At 58.2% G+C, this 16,358-nt stretch overlaps 1 protein-coding gene across 2 annotated transcripts in view; it reads left to right on the top strand.

Moving 5' to 3' along the window:
- Positions 1 to 16,288, top strand: part of SYMPK (symplekin) — a 53,900-nt gene extending 37,612 nt beyond the window's left edge. Inside the window, exons 12-27 of one of the 2 annotated variants that reach the window (XM_025366816.1) lie at positions 683 to 887; positions 2,015 to 2,165; positions 3,015 to 3,250; positions 4,303 to 4,384; positions 4,583 to 4,696; positions 5,650 to 5,797; positions 6,696 to 6,856; positions 8,138 to 8,246; positions 8,555 to 8,655; positions 9,175 to 9,265; positions 10,268 to 10,369; positions 13,580 to 13,767; positions 14,768 to 14,944; positions 15,145 to 15,240; positions 15,539 to 15,871; positions 16,021 to 16,288. In XM_025366816.1, the coding sequence (XP_025222601.1) occupies positions 683 to 887; positions 2,015 to 2,165; positions 3,015 to 3,250; positions 4,303 to 4,384; positions 4,583 to 4,696; positions 5,650 to 5,797; positions 6,696 to 6,856; positions 8,138 to 8,246; positions 8,555 to 8,655; positions 9,175 to 9,265; positions 10,268 to 10,369; positions 13,580 to 13,767; positions 14,768 to 14,944; positions 15,145 to 15,240; positions 15,539 to 15,871; positions 16,021 to 16,158 (2,432 nt within the window). In that variant the 3' untranslated portion in view covers positions 16,159 to 16,288. The remainder of the gene's footprint in view (positions 1 to 682; positions 888 to 2,014; positions 2,166 to 3,014; positions 3,251 to 4,302; positions 4,385 to 4,582; positions 4,697 to 5,649; positions 5,798 to 6,695; positions 6,857 to 8,137; positions 8,247 to 8,554; positions 8,656 to 9,174; positions 9,266 to 10,267; positions 10,370 to 13,579; positions 13,768 to 14,767; positions 14,945 to 15,144; positions 15,241 to 15,538; positions 15,872 to 16,020) is intronic. The other variant, XM_025366815.1, reaches the window with a different exon arrangement.
- Positions 16,289 to 16,358: the final 70 nt, after the last annotated feature.

Genomic DNA, 16,358 nt, shown 5'->3' with positions numbered 1-16,358 from the left:
GCTACTCGGGAAGCCGAGGCAGGAAAATGGCTTGGACCCAGGAGGCGGAGGTTGCAGCGAATCAGAATCAAGCCACTGCACTCCAGCCTTGGTGATGGAGCAAAACTGTCTCCAAATAAAAAAACAGATGAGGGCTGGGCACAGTGGCTCATACCTGTAATCCCAGCACTTTGGAAGGCCAAGGCAGGAGGATCCCTTGAGCCCAGGAGTTCAAGACTAACTTGGGCAACATATGGAGACCTCATCTCTACAAAAAAATACAAACATTAGCTAGGTATGTTGGCATGTGCCGGTAGTCCCAGCTAGTTGGGAGGCTGAGAGGCTGAGGCAGGATTGCTTGAACCCAGGAGGTCGAGGCTGCAGTGAGCCCTGATTGCACCACTGTACTCCAGCCTGGGTGACAGAGCGACACCCAGTCTCAAAACAAAAACTGCTCATCATGTTTCCAAAGAGTCTGTAGCATTTGCTGCTCCCTGCAGCAATTAGTGGCATTTCTAGTTTGAGCCTCAGTTGTACTGAAAAGTGGGGATAAAAAGAGTACCCACTCCAGGACAGTGTTGTGTGGATTTAAACAAGGTTTTGTGTGTACAAGGCTCAGAACAGAGCCGGGCACATAGGAGGTCCTCGGGTTGCAGCTGGTGGGTCTCACACACTGGGTGTCCGTTTGCTGCCTCCCCCTCAGGTGTAGAGCAGACCAAACAGTGCAAGGAGGAGCCCAAGGAGGAGAAGGTGGTGAAGACGGAGAGCGTCCTGATCAAGCGGCGCCTGTCAGCCCAGGGCCAAGCCATCTCGGTGGTGGGCTCCCTGAGCTCCATGTCCCCTCTGGAGGAAGAGGCACCACAGGCCAAGAGGAGGCCAGAGCCCATTATCCCTGTTACTCAGCCCCGGTGAGTCCTCTTCTGGGTGCTAAGGCAGGACAGGAGCCCTGCCCAGCCGCGCGTGTGTGTGTGTGTGACAGGCAGACAGAAGGAAGTCTGGACTGGGTTCTTCCTGACTCCCGAGTCACTGCCATAACCACTAAGCCTTTGCTGTTTTCCTTCCTGTAAAAAAACAAAAACAAACCCGTTTTTTTGTCTAAAATTGGGATAACGATAATATCTTTCGTGTAAGGATCAAAGAAGAATTAAATTAGTTCGTGGTGATGGTGACGGTTAGACAACTAGATTAGATAACTTGAGTGAAAGTGATTGTGATTGTCAAGCATTTTGCATGGTTTTGATGTGTAGTAAATGCTACTGGCTGTCACCATCATTGTCCCCATTATTACCTCCCTTACACACCACAAAATCCAGCCAGTCCCGGCCACCCAAGTCTTTTTTTTTTTTTTTTTTTTTTTTTGAGACGGAGTCTCGCTCTGTCACCCAGGCTGGAGTGCAGTGGCACGATCTCCGCTCACTGCAAGCTCCGTCTCCTGGATTCACACCATTCTCCTGCCTCAGCCTCCCGAGTAGCTGGGACTACTGGTGCCCGCCACCTCGCCCGGCTAATTTTTTGTATCTTTAATAGAGACAGGGTTTCACCGTGTTAGCCAGGATAGTCTCGATCTGACCTCGTGATCTGCCCGCCTCAGCCTCCCAAAGTGCTGGGATTACAGGCGTGAGCCACCGCGCCTGGCCCCAAGTTTTACTAACACAGCTGAGCAGGATCTGCTACCCTCCGAGCTCTCTGCTACCCTTACCCCTCCTCCAGTCACGCCTACAAGCAGGTTCCCAGCTAAGGGCCTTTGCCTGGAGAGCTGGTCCCCCAGACATTTGTGTATCTTGTCCCTGCCTCCATTCAGATCCCCACTTACAGAAGCCTTTCCTAAGACACCCTCTGCAAAACCACAATAACATCCTCTTCCTTCCTCTTACCCACCGCCCCACCATGCCTCAGAGACACAGGAATTGGAGAGGCAGCAGGGGGATGGGGGCCATCTCTGTGGCCTACCTAGTCCTTGAAGTTGGGAGAGTCACCAGACAGGCCTGTGCTGCAGTCTGGGTCCCTGCATCTCTGTCACTGCTCTTTCACATAGGCTGGCAGGCGCCGGTGGGCGCAAGAAAATATTCCGTCTCAGCGACGTGCTGAAGCCCCTGACTGATGCCCAGGTGGAAGCCATGAAGCTGGGCGCTGTGAAGCGGATCCTGCGGGCTGAAAAGGCTGTGGCCTGCAGCGGGGCAGCCCAGGTGTGCCCCTGCCACCCCCCACCCCATCCTTCCAGTCCCCCTACCCAAGCGTCTACCTCACATCCAGCACAGAGTCTGGCCCCAGCATCAAACCTCCCTGGCTGTGGACCCCAGCTCTGCTGCCACAGCCGCTTCTCCAGGTCACTCCCATCCTCCATAAAACAGAGACGGCAGCGGCAGCTCCCCCCGGGTGACAAGGAGGAAACGTGCCATGCACACAGGCGCTCAGGTGCACAGGGCGGGTGCCGGGAGGCCTCTGCAAGTGAGGGCTGCTCTTGTGGTCTTGGTTCTTCACAGTTGTTAACATTCTTACTGTTACTATTTAGCTTTAAAAATATACCTGGTTCTCAGTCCTGATTCTGCCACTTGCTGGCACTGTTACCTTCAAAGAATGGGGAAAAGTGACTTTTTTCCCATTCTGTGAAGTTAATTTTTGATTAGCTAGTAGTATAGGAACGTACTCCCTGAGCTGAAAAATATTTCTGGGGAATCCAGATCCAGTACTCCCTTCCGTGGCCATCACCTGCACCCCATCCCCCTCTCCAAAGGTGACAAAGGCACAAACAAGGGGAATCTTTGAGGATCTTTTTCTGTGCACTTAAGTACATGAGTGCTGCTCCTAGAAACTTGTTTTTATCCTGTGATGATCGATCCCCACCCTGGCACCCCCACCCCCTGCCACACAAATGGGACCTTCCTGGGCATAAGGGTCCTCGACTGGCCTTCCTCACTTCACTCCGTGTCTGCTCTGGGAGTTCCTGTGCCTGGGTGGGAGGAGTCGCAGGGCACCAATGCGGAGTCCCTGGATTGCCCACCCTACACTGACGTGCTGGCTCGCCCTCCCATCAGGTCCGCATAAAGATCCTGGCCAGCCTGGTGACACAGTTCAACTCGGGCCTGAAGGCGGAGGTCCTGTCCTTCATCCTGGAGGATGTGCGGGCCCGCCTGGACCTGGCCTTCGCCTGGCTCTACCAGGAGTACAACGCCTATCTGGCCGCGGGTGCCTCAGGCTCCCTGGACAAGTATGAGGACTGCCTTATCCGCCTGCTGTCCGGCCTGCAGGAGAAACCAGACCAGAAGGATGGGTGAGGGGGCTGACCCTGCACCCTCCTGTCCCCAAGAGGCCCCCTCTTCTGGTGCTACTCTCCCTTTCTGATTCTGACCACCTCCCTCTTCATCACCCCCCGAGTCAGTCCTTCTCGAGCCCATCCCAAGTCTTCTCTCCTCCTTCCCCCTCTGGAGGCACGTTCAAGGTTGTAGTTTTGCATGTGAGCTGCAGGTCGCACTTCCTGAGCTGTTCCCCTGCTCTGCCACTTGCTCTGAGCATGGTTTGAGTGGCTTTGTCACTCCCCCTCTGTGTCATTTTCCCATCTGTAAATAACAGTGCTCACCCATGGGCCTGGAGATAGACTTCTCTACACCCCATTTCCTACCTGAGTTGGTTCTGTAGCTTCCTGCCTGTCCGTGGCCTCCAGCTTACTCATCTGTCCTCCACACAGCAGCTCCGGGAACACTTTATTATATAAATCCTTTTATTACTTCCCCACGAGGAACCTTCCATGGTTCTCCATTGCTCTTAGGATAAAGCACAGCCTCCTTACTGTGACCAGTGAGGCGTTATGTTATTCAGTCTCTTTGGCTTTACTCCCCGAACATTAGCCACATTGGCCTTCTGTCTGTTCCTCGAACGTGCCAAGTTCAGGGCACTAGTGCTTCCTGTTCTGTCTGCCTGGAATGCCCTTCCCTCAACTGTGTGTGTGGTTGGCTCCTTCTCATCTACCAGTATACTCTAATGTAACTTCGAAGCGGCCTTTTGAGGCCACCATATCTAAAATACCCACACCCTTCTCCACCCGCCGTCATTCCCTCCCATTTTTATGTTCAATGAATAAAGTTAGGAATCCCTGTTTGACAAAAGGAAGAAATGAGTTTCAGAGAGGTGCAGCCTCTGTCTAGATCATCCAGCCGGCAGCTTTTGAACCCTGGTCTTTTCACTTCCAAAGCTTTATAACCAGGGGCTTGAACAAGCAACCCCTGAGGGAGGGCCTGCTGGCCCTGAGCTCCTACAATTCAGCAGGGCCTGGGAGCCAGGCGGCCTTTTCCTCTGCAGCCATGGCCCTCCCTCCATCTCTCGCAGGATCTTCACCAAGGTTGTGTTGGAGGCGCCACTCATCACAGAGAGTGCCCTGGAGGTGATCCGCAAGTACTGCGAGGATGAGGTGAGGACAGGCCCTGGTCACTGCAGCCTGGGCCAAGGGATAGGGCTCTCCCCTGAGGATTCTGAAGGGCACACAGCCTAAACCTTGTGGCAGGGGGTTTCATGAGGGACCAGGCCGTTTTGTCAGAGGCAGTCAGGAGAGAGAGCCCAAAGGCACAGTCAGGTGGGCTGAGCTCAGGTCCCTTTCCTCTTGCTGCAGAGTCGCACCTACCTGGGCATGTCCACGCTTCGAGACCTGATCTTCAAGCGCCCATCCCGCCAGTTCCAGTACCTGCATGTCCTTCTCGACCTCAGCTCCCATGAGAAGGACAAGGTGATCCCCTGCTCCACTTCCTGGCTGCCCTCAGCCTGCAGTTTGCAGAGGCCACCTGTATCCTGAGGAACCAACTCGCTCTTAGTCCACCTGTGGTGGCCAGCACAGGCTCCTCGTGCAGCTCAGTCCTGTGACGGGGCCTGAGGGCATTGCCCAGCAGGGGAGCCAGTGTGGCCTCAGCCAGCAGTGAGGACCCAGCATGCTCACCAGCTGAGCAGAGCAGTGTGCAGCTGCGGAGCCCTGGGGAGGGAGGGGCCGACCATCTGGTGGTGGGGTGGGCAGGGGAGGTGTTTCAAGGAAAGCTTCCTTCAAGGAGGGGACATGTGGGCTGAGACCTGGAAAATGAATAGCTGGGTGTGCTCTAGACGAGGGGACAAATGTGCACATGCTGTGGTTGAGAGTGCCCTTGACCCATCCTTGCCTGCAGCCTTTTGCCCCAGCCCCTGCCTGGCAGCATGTTTATTCATTCAGCAGACCTTCATTGCACACCCCTGGCCCTGGCCCTGGCCCTGGCCCTGTGTTGCTGCTGGGATCAGAGTGCCCAGGACCAGCCCCTACCCTCACAGGTCCCAGCAGATAATATCTGAGTGAAACAGTGTTTAGCTGGCAGTAGGCATTCTAGGGAGACTTGGCAGGGAGTGGCACTTTTAAGGAACTGAGATCTCCCTCTGCTTGGAGCTTGGTGAGCAAGGCAAGGAGCAGTGACGGGCAGATGGGCTGGAGAGACGGGCAGATGGGCTGGAGAGGCAGGCAGCGAGGTGGTGCTGTGGGTCCGGCCCTGGCCGGGATATCTGCCTCCTGCGCTGGGGACCAGCTCTGGGCCTTGGTAGCAGCTGGGCTGCCCCTTCTCAGGCTCGGGTCTGTTTTCACATGAGTGTTGCCACACTCGCAGGAATAGCTGTTCTTCCTCTTCCCTCTTCCCTGACCCTGCCCTTCTCCATCTTCCTCCTCAGGTGCGCTCCCAGGCCCTGCTGTTCATCAAACGCATGTATGAGAAGGAGCAGCTGCGGGAGTATGTGGAGAAATTTGCCCTCAACTACCTGCAGCTCCTGGTGCACCCCAACCCACCATCTGTGCTGTTTGGAGCTGACAAAGACACAGGTTGGGTGCAGGTCATCAGATGCATATTGAGTGCTGCTGTGTCCGCGCTCTGGTCGCTGCGAGCAGAGGGGCTGAGTGGGGAAGCCACCCGGACACCAGTGACGGGAACGGGCAGGGCTGGGACAGCCACCTGGGGGCTGTGGGAGTCAGGGTAGGGGCATCTGACCTAGCCTAGGGGGTCAGGGAGAGAGATCTGGCGGACGAGGAGAGCCAGCCATCGGTGGGGCCCCAGGAAGGACCAGGCAGGGTCATCTCAGGCAGGTTCCTTCAACAGAGTCTTGGGTCCCCCAGGATTACAGACAGGTAGACTCAGACCCCGAGTAAATGGACCCTTAAATGGGAAGTCTTGGGGCCATGATAGGGCAGCACGGGAGGCCTGGCCCAGGTGCCAGGAAGCATTCCCAGGAGACGCACAGCCTTCGGGAGGCCCAGAGTTTGAGCAGGTGCTGTGGACCAGGCAGAAAGGAGGGCGGATGCAAAGGCAAAGAGACCAGGGCCCTCGGGACTGTTAGAAGGGGTGTGTGACCACCATGGAGGGCAGCAGGGCAGCAGCAGGCCGGGGCCACCCCATGCAACACCTGGCAGCCACTGGGAGGCAGGGAGCCGGGGGTTTATTCTGAGGCTACAGGGCGTGGCTGGGCTTGGAGGTGGAGAGGGACAGGGTCAGGATCGCACTCAAAGATCCTTCTAATTGCCTTGTGTGTTGGCAGTCGGGGGAGGCTGGAGGTAGGAAGTCCTGGTCCCACCCCATTTCCCTGCCCTAGAACAATTAGCTCCCCAGCCCCGGCTCCCTTCTCTGCCCTCCCTGGCTCCACTGCCCAAGAAGGGACAGTTACTGAGGGTCCGAGGGGGTTGGAGAAGAGTGTGGGCCAATCCGATTCCGCTCCTGCCCTGTCAGAGGTGGCAGCGCCCTGGACGGAGGAGACAGTGAAGCAGTGTCTCTACCTCTACCTGGCTCTCCTGCCTCAGAACCACAAGCTGATCCATGAGCTGGCGGCCGTGTACACTGAAGCCATCGCCGACATCAAGCGGACGGTGCTGAGGGTCATCGAGCAGCCGGTGAGGCCCCTGAGCCCACCAGGCCCTGCCCACCCACAGGCAGGGCTACGTCCCCAGCTCCAGCTCTTCCCCAACCTGCTCCACCTCAGAGTGTGCCAAGCCCAAAGGGTGGTCACCCCGGGTCGACCCAGGCTGTGTAGCTTGCGGGCGGTCCACATGTCACTCATCAGTTCCTGAGGAAACGTCAGAGTGGCCCAGCAGTTAGGAGCCTAGAGCTGGGTTCGTGTTCACTTGTCACTTTCTCACTGCGACCTCGGGCCTGTCAGTAAAACTAGGGAAGACATTCCAGTCCCTCCACGCTGATGCAAGGAGTCCATGAACTCAGGCACATAAACCTCTGTGTCACTGTCACTGTTTATGAGCTGACCTTCCCGGTGTTGCTAATGGGACTCTTCAGCTGTCATTACATAGACATAGTCCTTCCTACCTCTCTCTGGAGCCACAGGGCTGCCCACATGAGAAGCAGCTCAGTGACAGACTGTCACCTGAGATTAGAAGGTCTGCACTTCAGTTTGCAGCAGGGTTTGAAACCACTTTTTTTCTTTCTGCCCCTGACATTTTTGGATTACCGAACATTTTCATGATAAATGGGAGAGAGAACTGTATGTTAATCCCCACCTATCTGCCATTTGGGTTCAGTGGGGCCCTTACCTGGAAAATGGGGATAGCAGGCTTGTAGTCAGGAGGACACATTTTTGGCCCCATTCTCAAGGTGAGGCAACTGTGGAAAAGTGATCTCACTTTGCAGAAAAGTGATCCTGTGGGGCTGTGAGCTTCCCGAGGGCAGAGACATTCGGTTTTAGTCAGGAGCGTAAATGTTCCTGGGCGAAGGTGGAGCCTGGCCCCAGCTCCTGTGTTTGGCGTTCACCATGGGGCAGGCTCAGGAAGCAGCAGCAGGTGGAGCCTGGTCTGGGCTCACAGCCAAGCCAGCCGCGCATGAGAAACCAAGTCACGAAGCTGGTGGGTGTGGGTGGAGCCAGAAACATCTTCACCAGTGAGTGAAGCACAGGGTAGGCATTCGAGGTCAGGTCAGGTCTGAGCCACACAGGAGTGGCCTGCTGGAGGACAGCCCAGCCAGGGCTGGGAGCTGGAGCAGGCCACATCCGGAGAGGGTGCAGGGAGAGGCCGAGGTTTCTCTGACCTCTCCCACCCTTCCCTACCTTTCCCCCATCACCAGTCTCACCCTGAGCCCCAGCATTTCCCGCAGCCACCCTGCCGGCAGCACCTGAGCCTTCCCTAAGCTCTCACCCTGGGTGTGGTCATCCCTGTCTCTGCCTCTAGATCCGAGGAATGGGCATGAACTCCCCGGAGCTGCTCCTGCTGGTGGAAAACTGTCCCAAGGGGGCAGAGACACTGGTCACACGATGTCTGCACAGCCTCACAGACAAAGGTGACCCTGGAGACCCCCACCTTTCATGCTTTCCTCCCTCTCCTTAGCCTTCCCCGGGTCCTGGGAATCCGAGCCACTGGGTCCCCAGATGGTCGCACCTCTTGTGGGTCTTTGCCTGTCCTAGGGCCTCAGTTTCTCCATCTGGAACAGTGTGGTGCTAATTGCACATGAGCAGCCAAGGGTGAAAAGTTCTGCTGTGAAGTTGCCATACATTCCCGCACACCCGCCTGCTTCTCTTTCCTGGGTGCCCACCCTCCCCCACACTCCCCTTTGCCTCCAACTCGGTGCCTCCTGCTGCTTCCATGCAGTCCCACCCTCCCCGGAGCTGGTGAAGCGGGTCCGGGATCTCTACCACAAGCGACTGCCAGACGTCCGCTTCCTCATCCCGGTGCTCAATGGGCTGGAGAAGGTATGGACCCGGAGGCCCGTCTGTCCCTGCTACCTGGGACATGTGGGACCAGGAGGGGCAGGGCAGCACGTTGCAGAAGCGGTTGAGCCAGAGGCACATAGCAGAGGGCAGAAGACACATTGTCTGTGGTCAGAAGTCTTGGAAGCCGCTGGTACCTGTGTACCCTGGAAATGCAGAGCAGCTCCTGGACTCATTTGCATGGGCACCCGGGTGCCCGTGGCTCTGCTGCTTCCTCCTCTACCTCAGGCGGGTCCCTTCCCCTCTTTGAGACTCGCTTTTCTTCTCTCTGAGACAAGGATTAGGATGCCTCTTGGGGGCACACACATGTGACATGGAAGGGACTCAGATGGGGTGAGAGCTGGGGAGAAAGCTCTGTCCTGAGGGTGTGGTGAGGGTAGGAGGGGCTCAGTGAGCCAGAGCTTGCCCTCAGCTCCCCAGGGCGAAGAAGGGGTGGCTTGTCTAGAAGGGAAGTGAGGGTGTATCTGACTTAACCCCCACCCCACCGCCTTCTCCCTGTAGAAAGAGGTGATCCAGGCCCTGCCTAAACTCATCAAACTCAACCCCATCGTGGTGAAGGAAGTCTTCAACCGCCTGCTGGGCACCCAGCATGGTAGGTGATGCAGCCTCCTCCCCACCAGGAGGCCCACCCACCCAGGTGCTGGGGCAGGAGGCAAGCTGCAGGCGCCCCCCTCGGGGAGAGGGGCCACATCCCGCTCCCTGGGACACCAGCTGTACTGGACATTTCCATGTGTCCCGGAGCTCCCAGGCCACCCTCCGGGATGCTTGGATGATGGTTTCATTCACAGCAGGGACAAGACCGTGGAGCTGGGGCCGGAGGCTCCAGCAGCGTCTCCCCTTCTAGGATCTGGCCACACCGCAGCCCCTCTCAGGCCTGGCTGTAGTCTGGCCCCTCCTCAGATCTTGCCTGAATCCCTCAAGCTGTGGGCTAGGGGCATTTTGTTTTGACACAGTCAAAAAGAAACAAAACTTTCAACTTAGAAAAACTAGCAAGTAAAGTAGAAGGGATTCTTTGCCCCTTGTGGTTGGAGCTAAAGACAGAATGGAGGATGTCTGTTCCACGCAGACAGACCCTGGTGCTTTAAAACACACACATAGATGGCTCTGGGACCATCAAAAGAGCAGCAGCAAAGAGCCACCCCACCAGCCTCCTCCCTCCACTCCCCCAGGCCCCACACAGCTGAAGGCTCCAGCCACTTTGTGGAAGGCTGCAGCCTGGCTTCATCTTGTCCTGTGCCGCAAATGCCCATGAGCCCCTGTGCTGCGTTGGAGTCTGTTGGGGACCACACAATGAGGTGGTCCTACCCTGCCCTCGCAGGTGCACAGCCCGGGGGCAGAGAGACCCAGCCGTGCTACACACTACCCAGGGTGGGAGCCCAGGATGGGGAGGAGCACACGGTGGCAACCGTAGGCTGCCCGAGGGCTGCTGCTACCTTCGGTGTCCCATTTTTATGTTGTCAGTGACTTCCCCTGTTTCAGCCCTGAAAGCAGAGGGCACCTCATCTTTGCTCCCAGCTGCCCCAATCTGGGGAACTCAGACCCATCTTTTATGCGTCCGTACTGTCTCCCCCACCCTTTCTCCCACCCGCTGCAGGTGAGGGAAACTCAGCCTTGTCCCCACTGAACCCTGGAGAGCTCCTGATCGCATTACACAACATCGACTCCGTGAAGTGCGACATGAAATCCATCATCAAAGGTGAGGTGCTTCCCCCAACTCCAGTGGCCTGGCCCCTGCAATGCCAGGGGCAGGACCTCAGTCACCTACATGCCCCCACTGGAATCTGCCAAGTCAAAGACTGTGCCACTCACAGCCGCACCTCAGAGCTCTGGAGAGCCACCTCCCTCCCTCCTTTTCCTGCCTCCTCCTCCCTCCCTCCCTCCTCCTTTACCTGCCTCCTCCTCCCTCCCCTTCCTTTCTCCCAGGTTTTACCCTTTACAACCCAACTTTTTCTGCCTCTGTCTAAGGCACTCTGATGTACCTGCTGTGCACTGGTACAGAGTGGGCCTAAAGCAGTCAGGGGTAGCCCCACCCCTAACCCCGAGGAATAGAAGGAAGCAGGGCGCACCATGAGTGATAATCAGAGGCTTAGAGGCACAGCAGCAGGGCAGACCCAGGGCTCCACGGCACTTGTGGCCTAGGGTAGATGAGGCAGGAGAGCTTGCCTCCAGGGCAGCAGGGTTGGTGACGAACTGACTGGCTCACGATGGCCCCCCACTCACTGAGCACTCTGCGCTGGGCTCTCCCCGAAGGCCTACAGACCTGAGCCTGCTGGTCTGCCACTTGGTGAGTATGTTCACTTCCATTGTGTAGACAGGAAATGGAGGCTCCAGAGAGGTTAGGTAACTTACTCAGGGCCGCGCAGAAGCTAAGTGGTGTAGTGGAAAAAACAGAATCTGAAGTGAAACGGACCTGGGTGGGAATCCCAGCTCTGCCGGTTCCGCGACGGAGGACCACCTCCCCTGAGAGCACCTGCCCCTCCACTCCTCCTGAGCGAGGTTTCTGGGCCAGGAGCCATCCTGTCCCACGGAGCTGGACACCCTCACTGTCGCCCTCTCTACTCAGAAGACTGCTGTCCTTTGATTTCTCTTCTCACCCTCAGACAGGAAAGGGCTTCCTCTCTGTGCCGCTTACTTTCGTGTTCTAGCTTGAAACAGCTTTTCAGTGACTTACTTCCTAACCTTCCTCTGCAAGTTTTCTCAGAAACTTTTAAGGTCAAGAGAGGAGCTTACGGAAATATCAAACCCGCATTAAAACCCAGGAGGCCCCAAGGCCTCTCATGGGAGACCAGCAGGGAGGAAAGATCTCCAGGCTCATAGGCCAGAGCTGTGGTCTTCACGTTCCCCGACCCCTTTGGTGATCTGAGGAAAGTTCTAGCCCATTCCCAGGACAGTATGCTCATATTAATTGCATACAGTTCGAGGGGGTTCACACATACACACACACACACACACCCCAAGACCATTTGTGGACCCAGATTAGAAGCCCTGAGGATCCTAGGCCGAGAAGAAAGGGCCTTGCCGGAGGCCACACAGGCCACCAAGAGCCAGGCCCCGGAAGGGTCAGCGGGGGCCTACCCTATACCACCCTACCCTTTTCTTCCAACACAGCCAGGCCTGCACACTGCAGGCTAGACAACCTTCCAGCTGGTGTCCCCAGCGCCCAGCCCACGTTTTTCTCCTCGGGCACCAGAATTCTTCTGGTTGCACTCTAAGCTCCAGATCACAAAGTACAGTCCTTTTGTTGTGCACTGTTCACTCCCCCATAGACCACCCTGTTCCTCTGGGGAACTTGTCTATAACTAGACCCACTGCTGGTAGTCCAGCATTAAGAAAACTCAGCACCTCTGCTCACCTGTATCCATCCTGGGTAGTGCTGGGGACACAGGAAGGACAGCCCTAGCCCTGTCCCTCCAGGGCTTACAGTCCAGGGAAAGAGACAAGAAGTCCCTGGCCAGTAACAACTGAGAGGGGTGGCGTGGGACTGGGCAGCCCAGAGGGGCCACATAACCCAGCCTGGGTGTGGGACATCAGGGAAGACTTCCCGAAAAAGGGGACACTCGGGCTGAGACCAAGGAAGGCTGAGTAGGCGGCAGCAGCAGGAGACTGCAGGGACTGAGGGAGGTGCTCGCTGGCTGGTTCTGGACCTAGGAGACGAAAGAGGGGGCCTGGTCAAGAGAGGAGGTCAGGCTGTCGCCATCAGGAAAGGCGCCCCTGGGGTCTGCCCACAGGAGTCTCGCAGGCCGTGGTGGGAATTTGGCCTTGTTTCTTGAGGGTCTCTGGGAGGGGCGTCAGGTCTGAGCTTTCCAAAACACCCTTCAGGCTGCTGTATGGAGAATGGATCAGAGGCTCAGGGGAGGCCCAGGTTGGGGGCCAGGGCAAAGCTGACAGGGAAGGAGGAGGGGAGGGCTGATTCTGGAGCCTTTAGGTGGTTGAGAGGGCAGGACCAGTGACCACCTGGCCCTGAGGAGGAGCAGGGGCTTCCTCGGTTTCTGACAGGCCCTCGCCTCCACTCTCTTCCCATTCAGCCTCCTCCCACCTGTCTACACCTCCCCCTCCCTTAGAGACCCCATCCCTGTTCTCTGTTAGCCTCAAGGATTTGGGGGGTTGGGGTGTTCTTCTGGCTCAATAAAGACTTCCTGGTTGACATTCACATGGCAAGTGGTGTTTGGGGAAGGGCTTCAAAGGCAGCTCCTGGGGCTTCCCATTAGCACAGTGGATTGGGGCATGGCCACCCACTGGGGAACAGACCCCCAGGGCCTGCCTTCGTGGATGCTCGTGCTGTGCCAACCCTCTGGGTCCTCCTGGTAGTGGCACTGGGTGTTGAGCTCATCATATGCCCCGGCCCCAGCCGCCTCTTGTCCCTCCCTTCGCTATTACTCTACTGATTGTGCTCATAACCCCCACGCAGCCCTTTGCCTGGCACCCCCCCCCATCTTCCCAGCACCAGCGCAAGCCCTGTACCCTTGTCAGGACCGAGTGGGCAGTCCCTTGGCCCTCTGACAAGCTGGTCTGCGGACTGCTGTTCTCTCTGGAGGGGCTGGTGGAAGCCAATAGCTGCCTTCCCTCCCTGGCAGGGTTGGGGGGCCCTGCCACTCCCCCAGGGCTTAGCAACACATCTTTCCCAAGGTCGTCCTCCAAGTGAGGGGCCATGGGTTCCCTGTTCTACTCATTTTGGGGCTTCCTGGAGTTGGATGTCTTCTCCCTTGAATGAAGCCCGCAGGTTTTCCAAGGGCAGGGCTGCAGTGTGCCTTCTGCTGGGTGGGGGGAGTTTCCTGTCTCCCTCAGGGGCTTTAGAAGTCAGGGTTTTAGAAGTCTTCCCCTCACGGGCAGACAGCAGGGCCAGGGCTCCCACCTCCCAGGGGGCAGCTGGGCAGAGAGGACAGGCCCACTCTCCGCCTCCTCGCAGCCACCAACCTGTGCTTTGCGGAGCGGAACGTGTACACGTCAGAGGTGCTGGCCGTGGTGATGCAGCAGCTGATGGAGCAGAGCCCCCTGCCCATGCTGCTCATGAGGACCGTCATCCAGTCCCTGACCATGTACCCCCGCCTGGGGGGCTTCGTCATGAACATCTTGTCCCGCCTCATCATGAAGCAGGTAACCCACCCCCGGCCACCCCGCCCCCAGGCTGCAGACGGCAGCAGACCTAACCAGCAGGCTTCTAGCCTGCTTGCCCTCCCCTTCCCCTGACCCCAGAGGGAGCCTGGTGGAGGATGGCAGGCTCTGCTCTGCCTCCTTGCCAAGAAAATAGTGGAGCTCCAGGGTCTATGACTGGGCCAGCTCCCAGGTGATGAGGGAGGGCAGCTGGGTGGTAGGAGCTATGGTAACCCTCAAGGGGTGTGCACCCAGGAGAGGCATGGCTGCTTCTCACCCTCCACTGCTGTGTGCCCGGCCAGGATGCATCCCAGAGCTGAAAAATGGTCCAGTTTTTTAAGAAGTGCTAGAAATTTGGGCTTTAGAAATACGACAATGATGCCAGGTGTGATGGCCCACACCTGTAATGCCAACTCCTTGGGCGGCCGAGGCAGGAGGACTGCTTGAGCCCAGGAGTTTGGGGCTGCAGTAAGGAAGAAACGCGCCACTCACTGCACTCTAGCCTGGGCGACAGATTAAGACCGTGTCTCCAAAAAAAAAAAAAAAAAAAAAGAACGTGATGGAACAAAAAACCAAATCCCGCAGGGCTAATGTCGCCCCCTGGAGGCTGCCGTGAGAATGTACATGTGACCCGGGACAGGTCCCGGCACCGGCATTGACCTCCGCTGTTTAGCAGGGCTAATGTCGCCCCCTGGAGACTGCCGTGGGAATGTCATGAGACGTGCTCCCGCAGCACTTAGCCTAGGCCTGGCCCAGGGGGAGCTCTGGTAAAAGGCGGCTCTGAGTTTTCTTCCACCCCCTTCCCAAGTTGCCCTCATGGTCCAGCCGCCTGGATCGGGAAGACAAAGGCCTCTGGAGGGAGGTCAGGGCTGCTTGTGGCCCATCCAGAGGAATCTTGGATGGTGGGATTTGGGCATGGTCTTGGCAAGGTCTTTCTCCCAGTGTCAAGGCTGGGGGACTGCCTGTGTGCCCCTCCCGACAGCTCCCTCCCTCCCTGGTTCAGGTGTGGAAGTACCCCAAAGTGTGGGAGGGCTTCATCAAGTGCTGCCAGCGCACCAAGCCCCAGAGCTTCCAGGTCATCCTGCAGCTGCCGCCCCAGCAGCTGGGAGCCGTCTTTGACAAGTGCCCTGAGCTCCGGGAGCCTCTGCTGGCCCATGTCCGCTCCTTCACCCCCCACCAGGTACCCCTTCCCCCCACCCCGGGTGTGCGGTGGGCGGCCCCCTGGGTCCCTCCGGTTGGTGGGGACTGGATGGAGGTGGATACAAGAAGGCCCTGCACTGCTAGGAGCTCTGGAGGGTTAGGGCCCCGGGACCTGAGGTGTGCAAGTGGGGTCTCTGTGCCAGAGCTGTCCCCAGCGCCCCCTTCCTGCTCTCCACCCAGCAAGCTCATATCCCTAACTCCATCATGACCATCTTGGAGGCCAGCGGCAAGCAGGAGCCAGAGGCCAAGGAAGCGCCTGCGGGGCCCTTGGAGGAGGTGAGGGCCCTGCAGCCCACCCATCTGGATCCTCAGACTCCCACCCCATATCCCAAGCCAGCAAGGCTCACCATGGCCTCCGCCCGACCCCGGGAGACTCAGGCCACCCCTGCTCTGAGCCACCCGTCTCCCAGGGGATGCGCCTGCTGGAAGGGAGTTGGGGGTCTGGGAGACAACTGCCCCTTCCTCCCCATGCTCTTGGTGACCTCGAAGACCACCTCAGGGTGGTTCCTTCTCTTTCCCGCCGTCCTCTGAGCCACCCACCTCTGAGCTTCTGTGTGGCCCTCCCCACCCTCAGGACGACCTGGAGCCTCTGGCCTTGGCCCCGGCCCCGGCCCCCCGTCCCCCGCAGGACCTCATTGGCCTGCGGCTGGCCCAGGAGAAGGCCTTAAAGCGGCAGCTGGAGGAGGAGCAGAAGCTGAAGCCGGGAGGAGTGGGAGCCCCCTCCTCTTCCTCCTCCTCTCTCTCTCCCTCGGCCCGGCCGGGCCCGCCCTCGTCTGAGGAAGCCATGGATTTCCGGGAGGAGGGGCCTGAGTGTGAGACCCCGGGCATCTTCATCAGCATGGATGACGACTCAGGGCTGACTGAGGCCGCGCTGTTGGACTCTAGTCTCGAGGGCCCCCTATCCAAGGTAGGGAGAGCAGCCTTCGCTGCGAAGGAGGAAGCCGGAGCTGGGCCGGGGTGAAGGTGGGGGACGGGCATCAGGGGACAGGGCCTGAATGGGAGCATGGAGGGGACCACACCATCCAACCGGCTCCCCTTTCCTTCCCCGGTCACCAGGAGACGGCAGCGGGCGGGCTGACCTCTAAGGAGGAGCGGAGCCCCCAGACCCTGGCACCTATTGGAGAAGATGTCGTGAAGACCCCCAGCCCGGCTGCCGAGGACGCCAGGGAACCCGAGGCCAAGGGGAACAGCTGACGGGGCTGGGGGCGGGGAAGGGGGATGGGAGGGGGACGCGGAGCTGGGGGACGGGGTGGGACTTGACCTGCAGGTGCTTTGCCTTAAAAAAAAAAAATAAAAGATGTGAACTTGGGCAAGTTACTGAAAAGAAAAAGGGTGGGCCTGGGGTGCGGGTGCTGTCTTGAGTCTGGCGCGACGTCCGCCGTGGGGCTGCGCGG

The sequence above is a fragment of the Theropithecus gelada genome, chromosome 19, assembly GCF_003255815.1.
Source record: "Theropithecus gelada isolate Dixy chromosome 19, Tgel_1.0, whole genome shotgun sequence".
NCBI lineage: Eukaryota > Metazoa > Chordata > Mammalia > Primates > Cercopithecidae > Theropithecus > Theropithecus gelada.
This window is presented reverse-complemented; position numbering and strand designations above follow the sequence as displayed.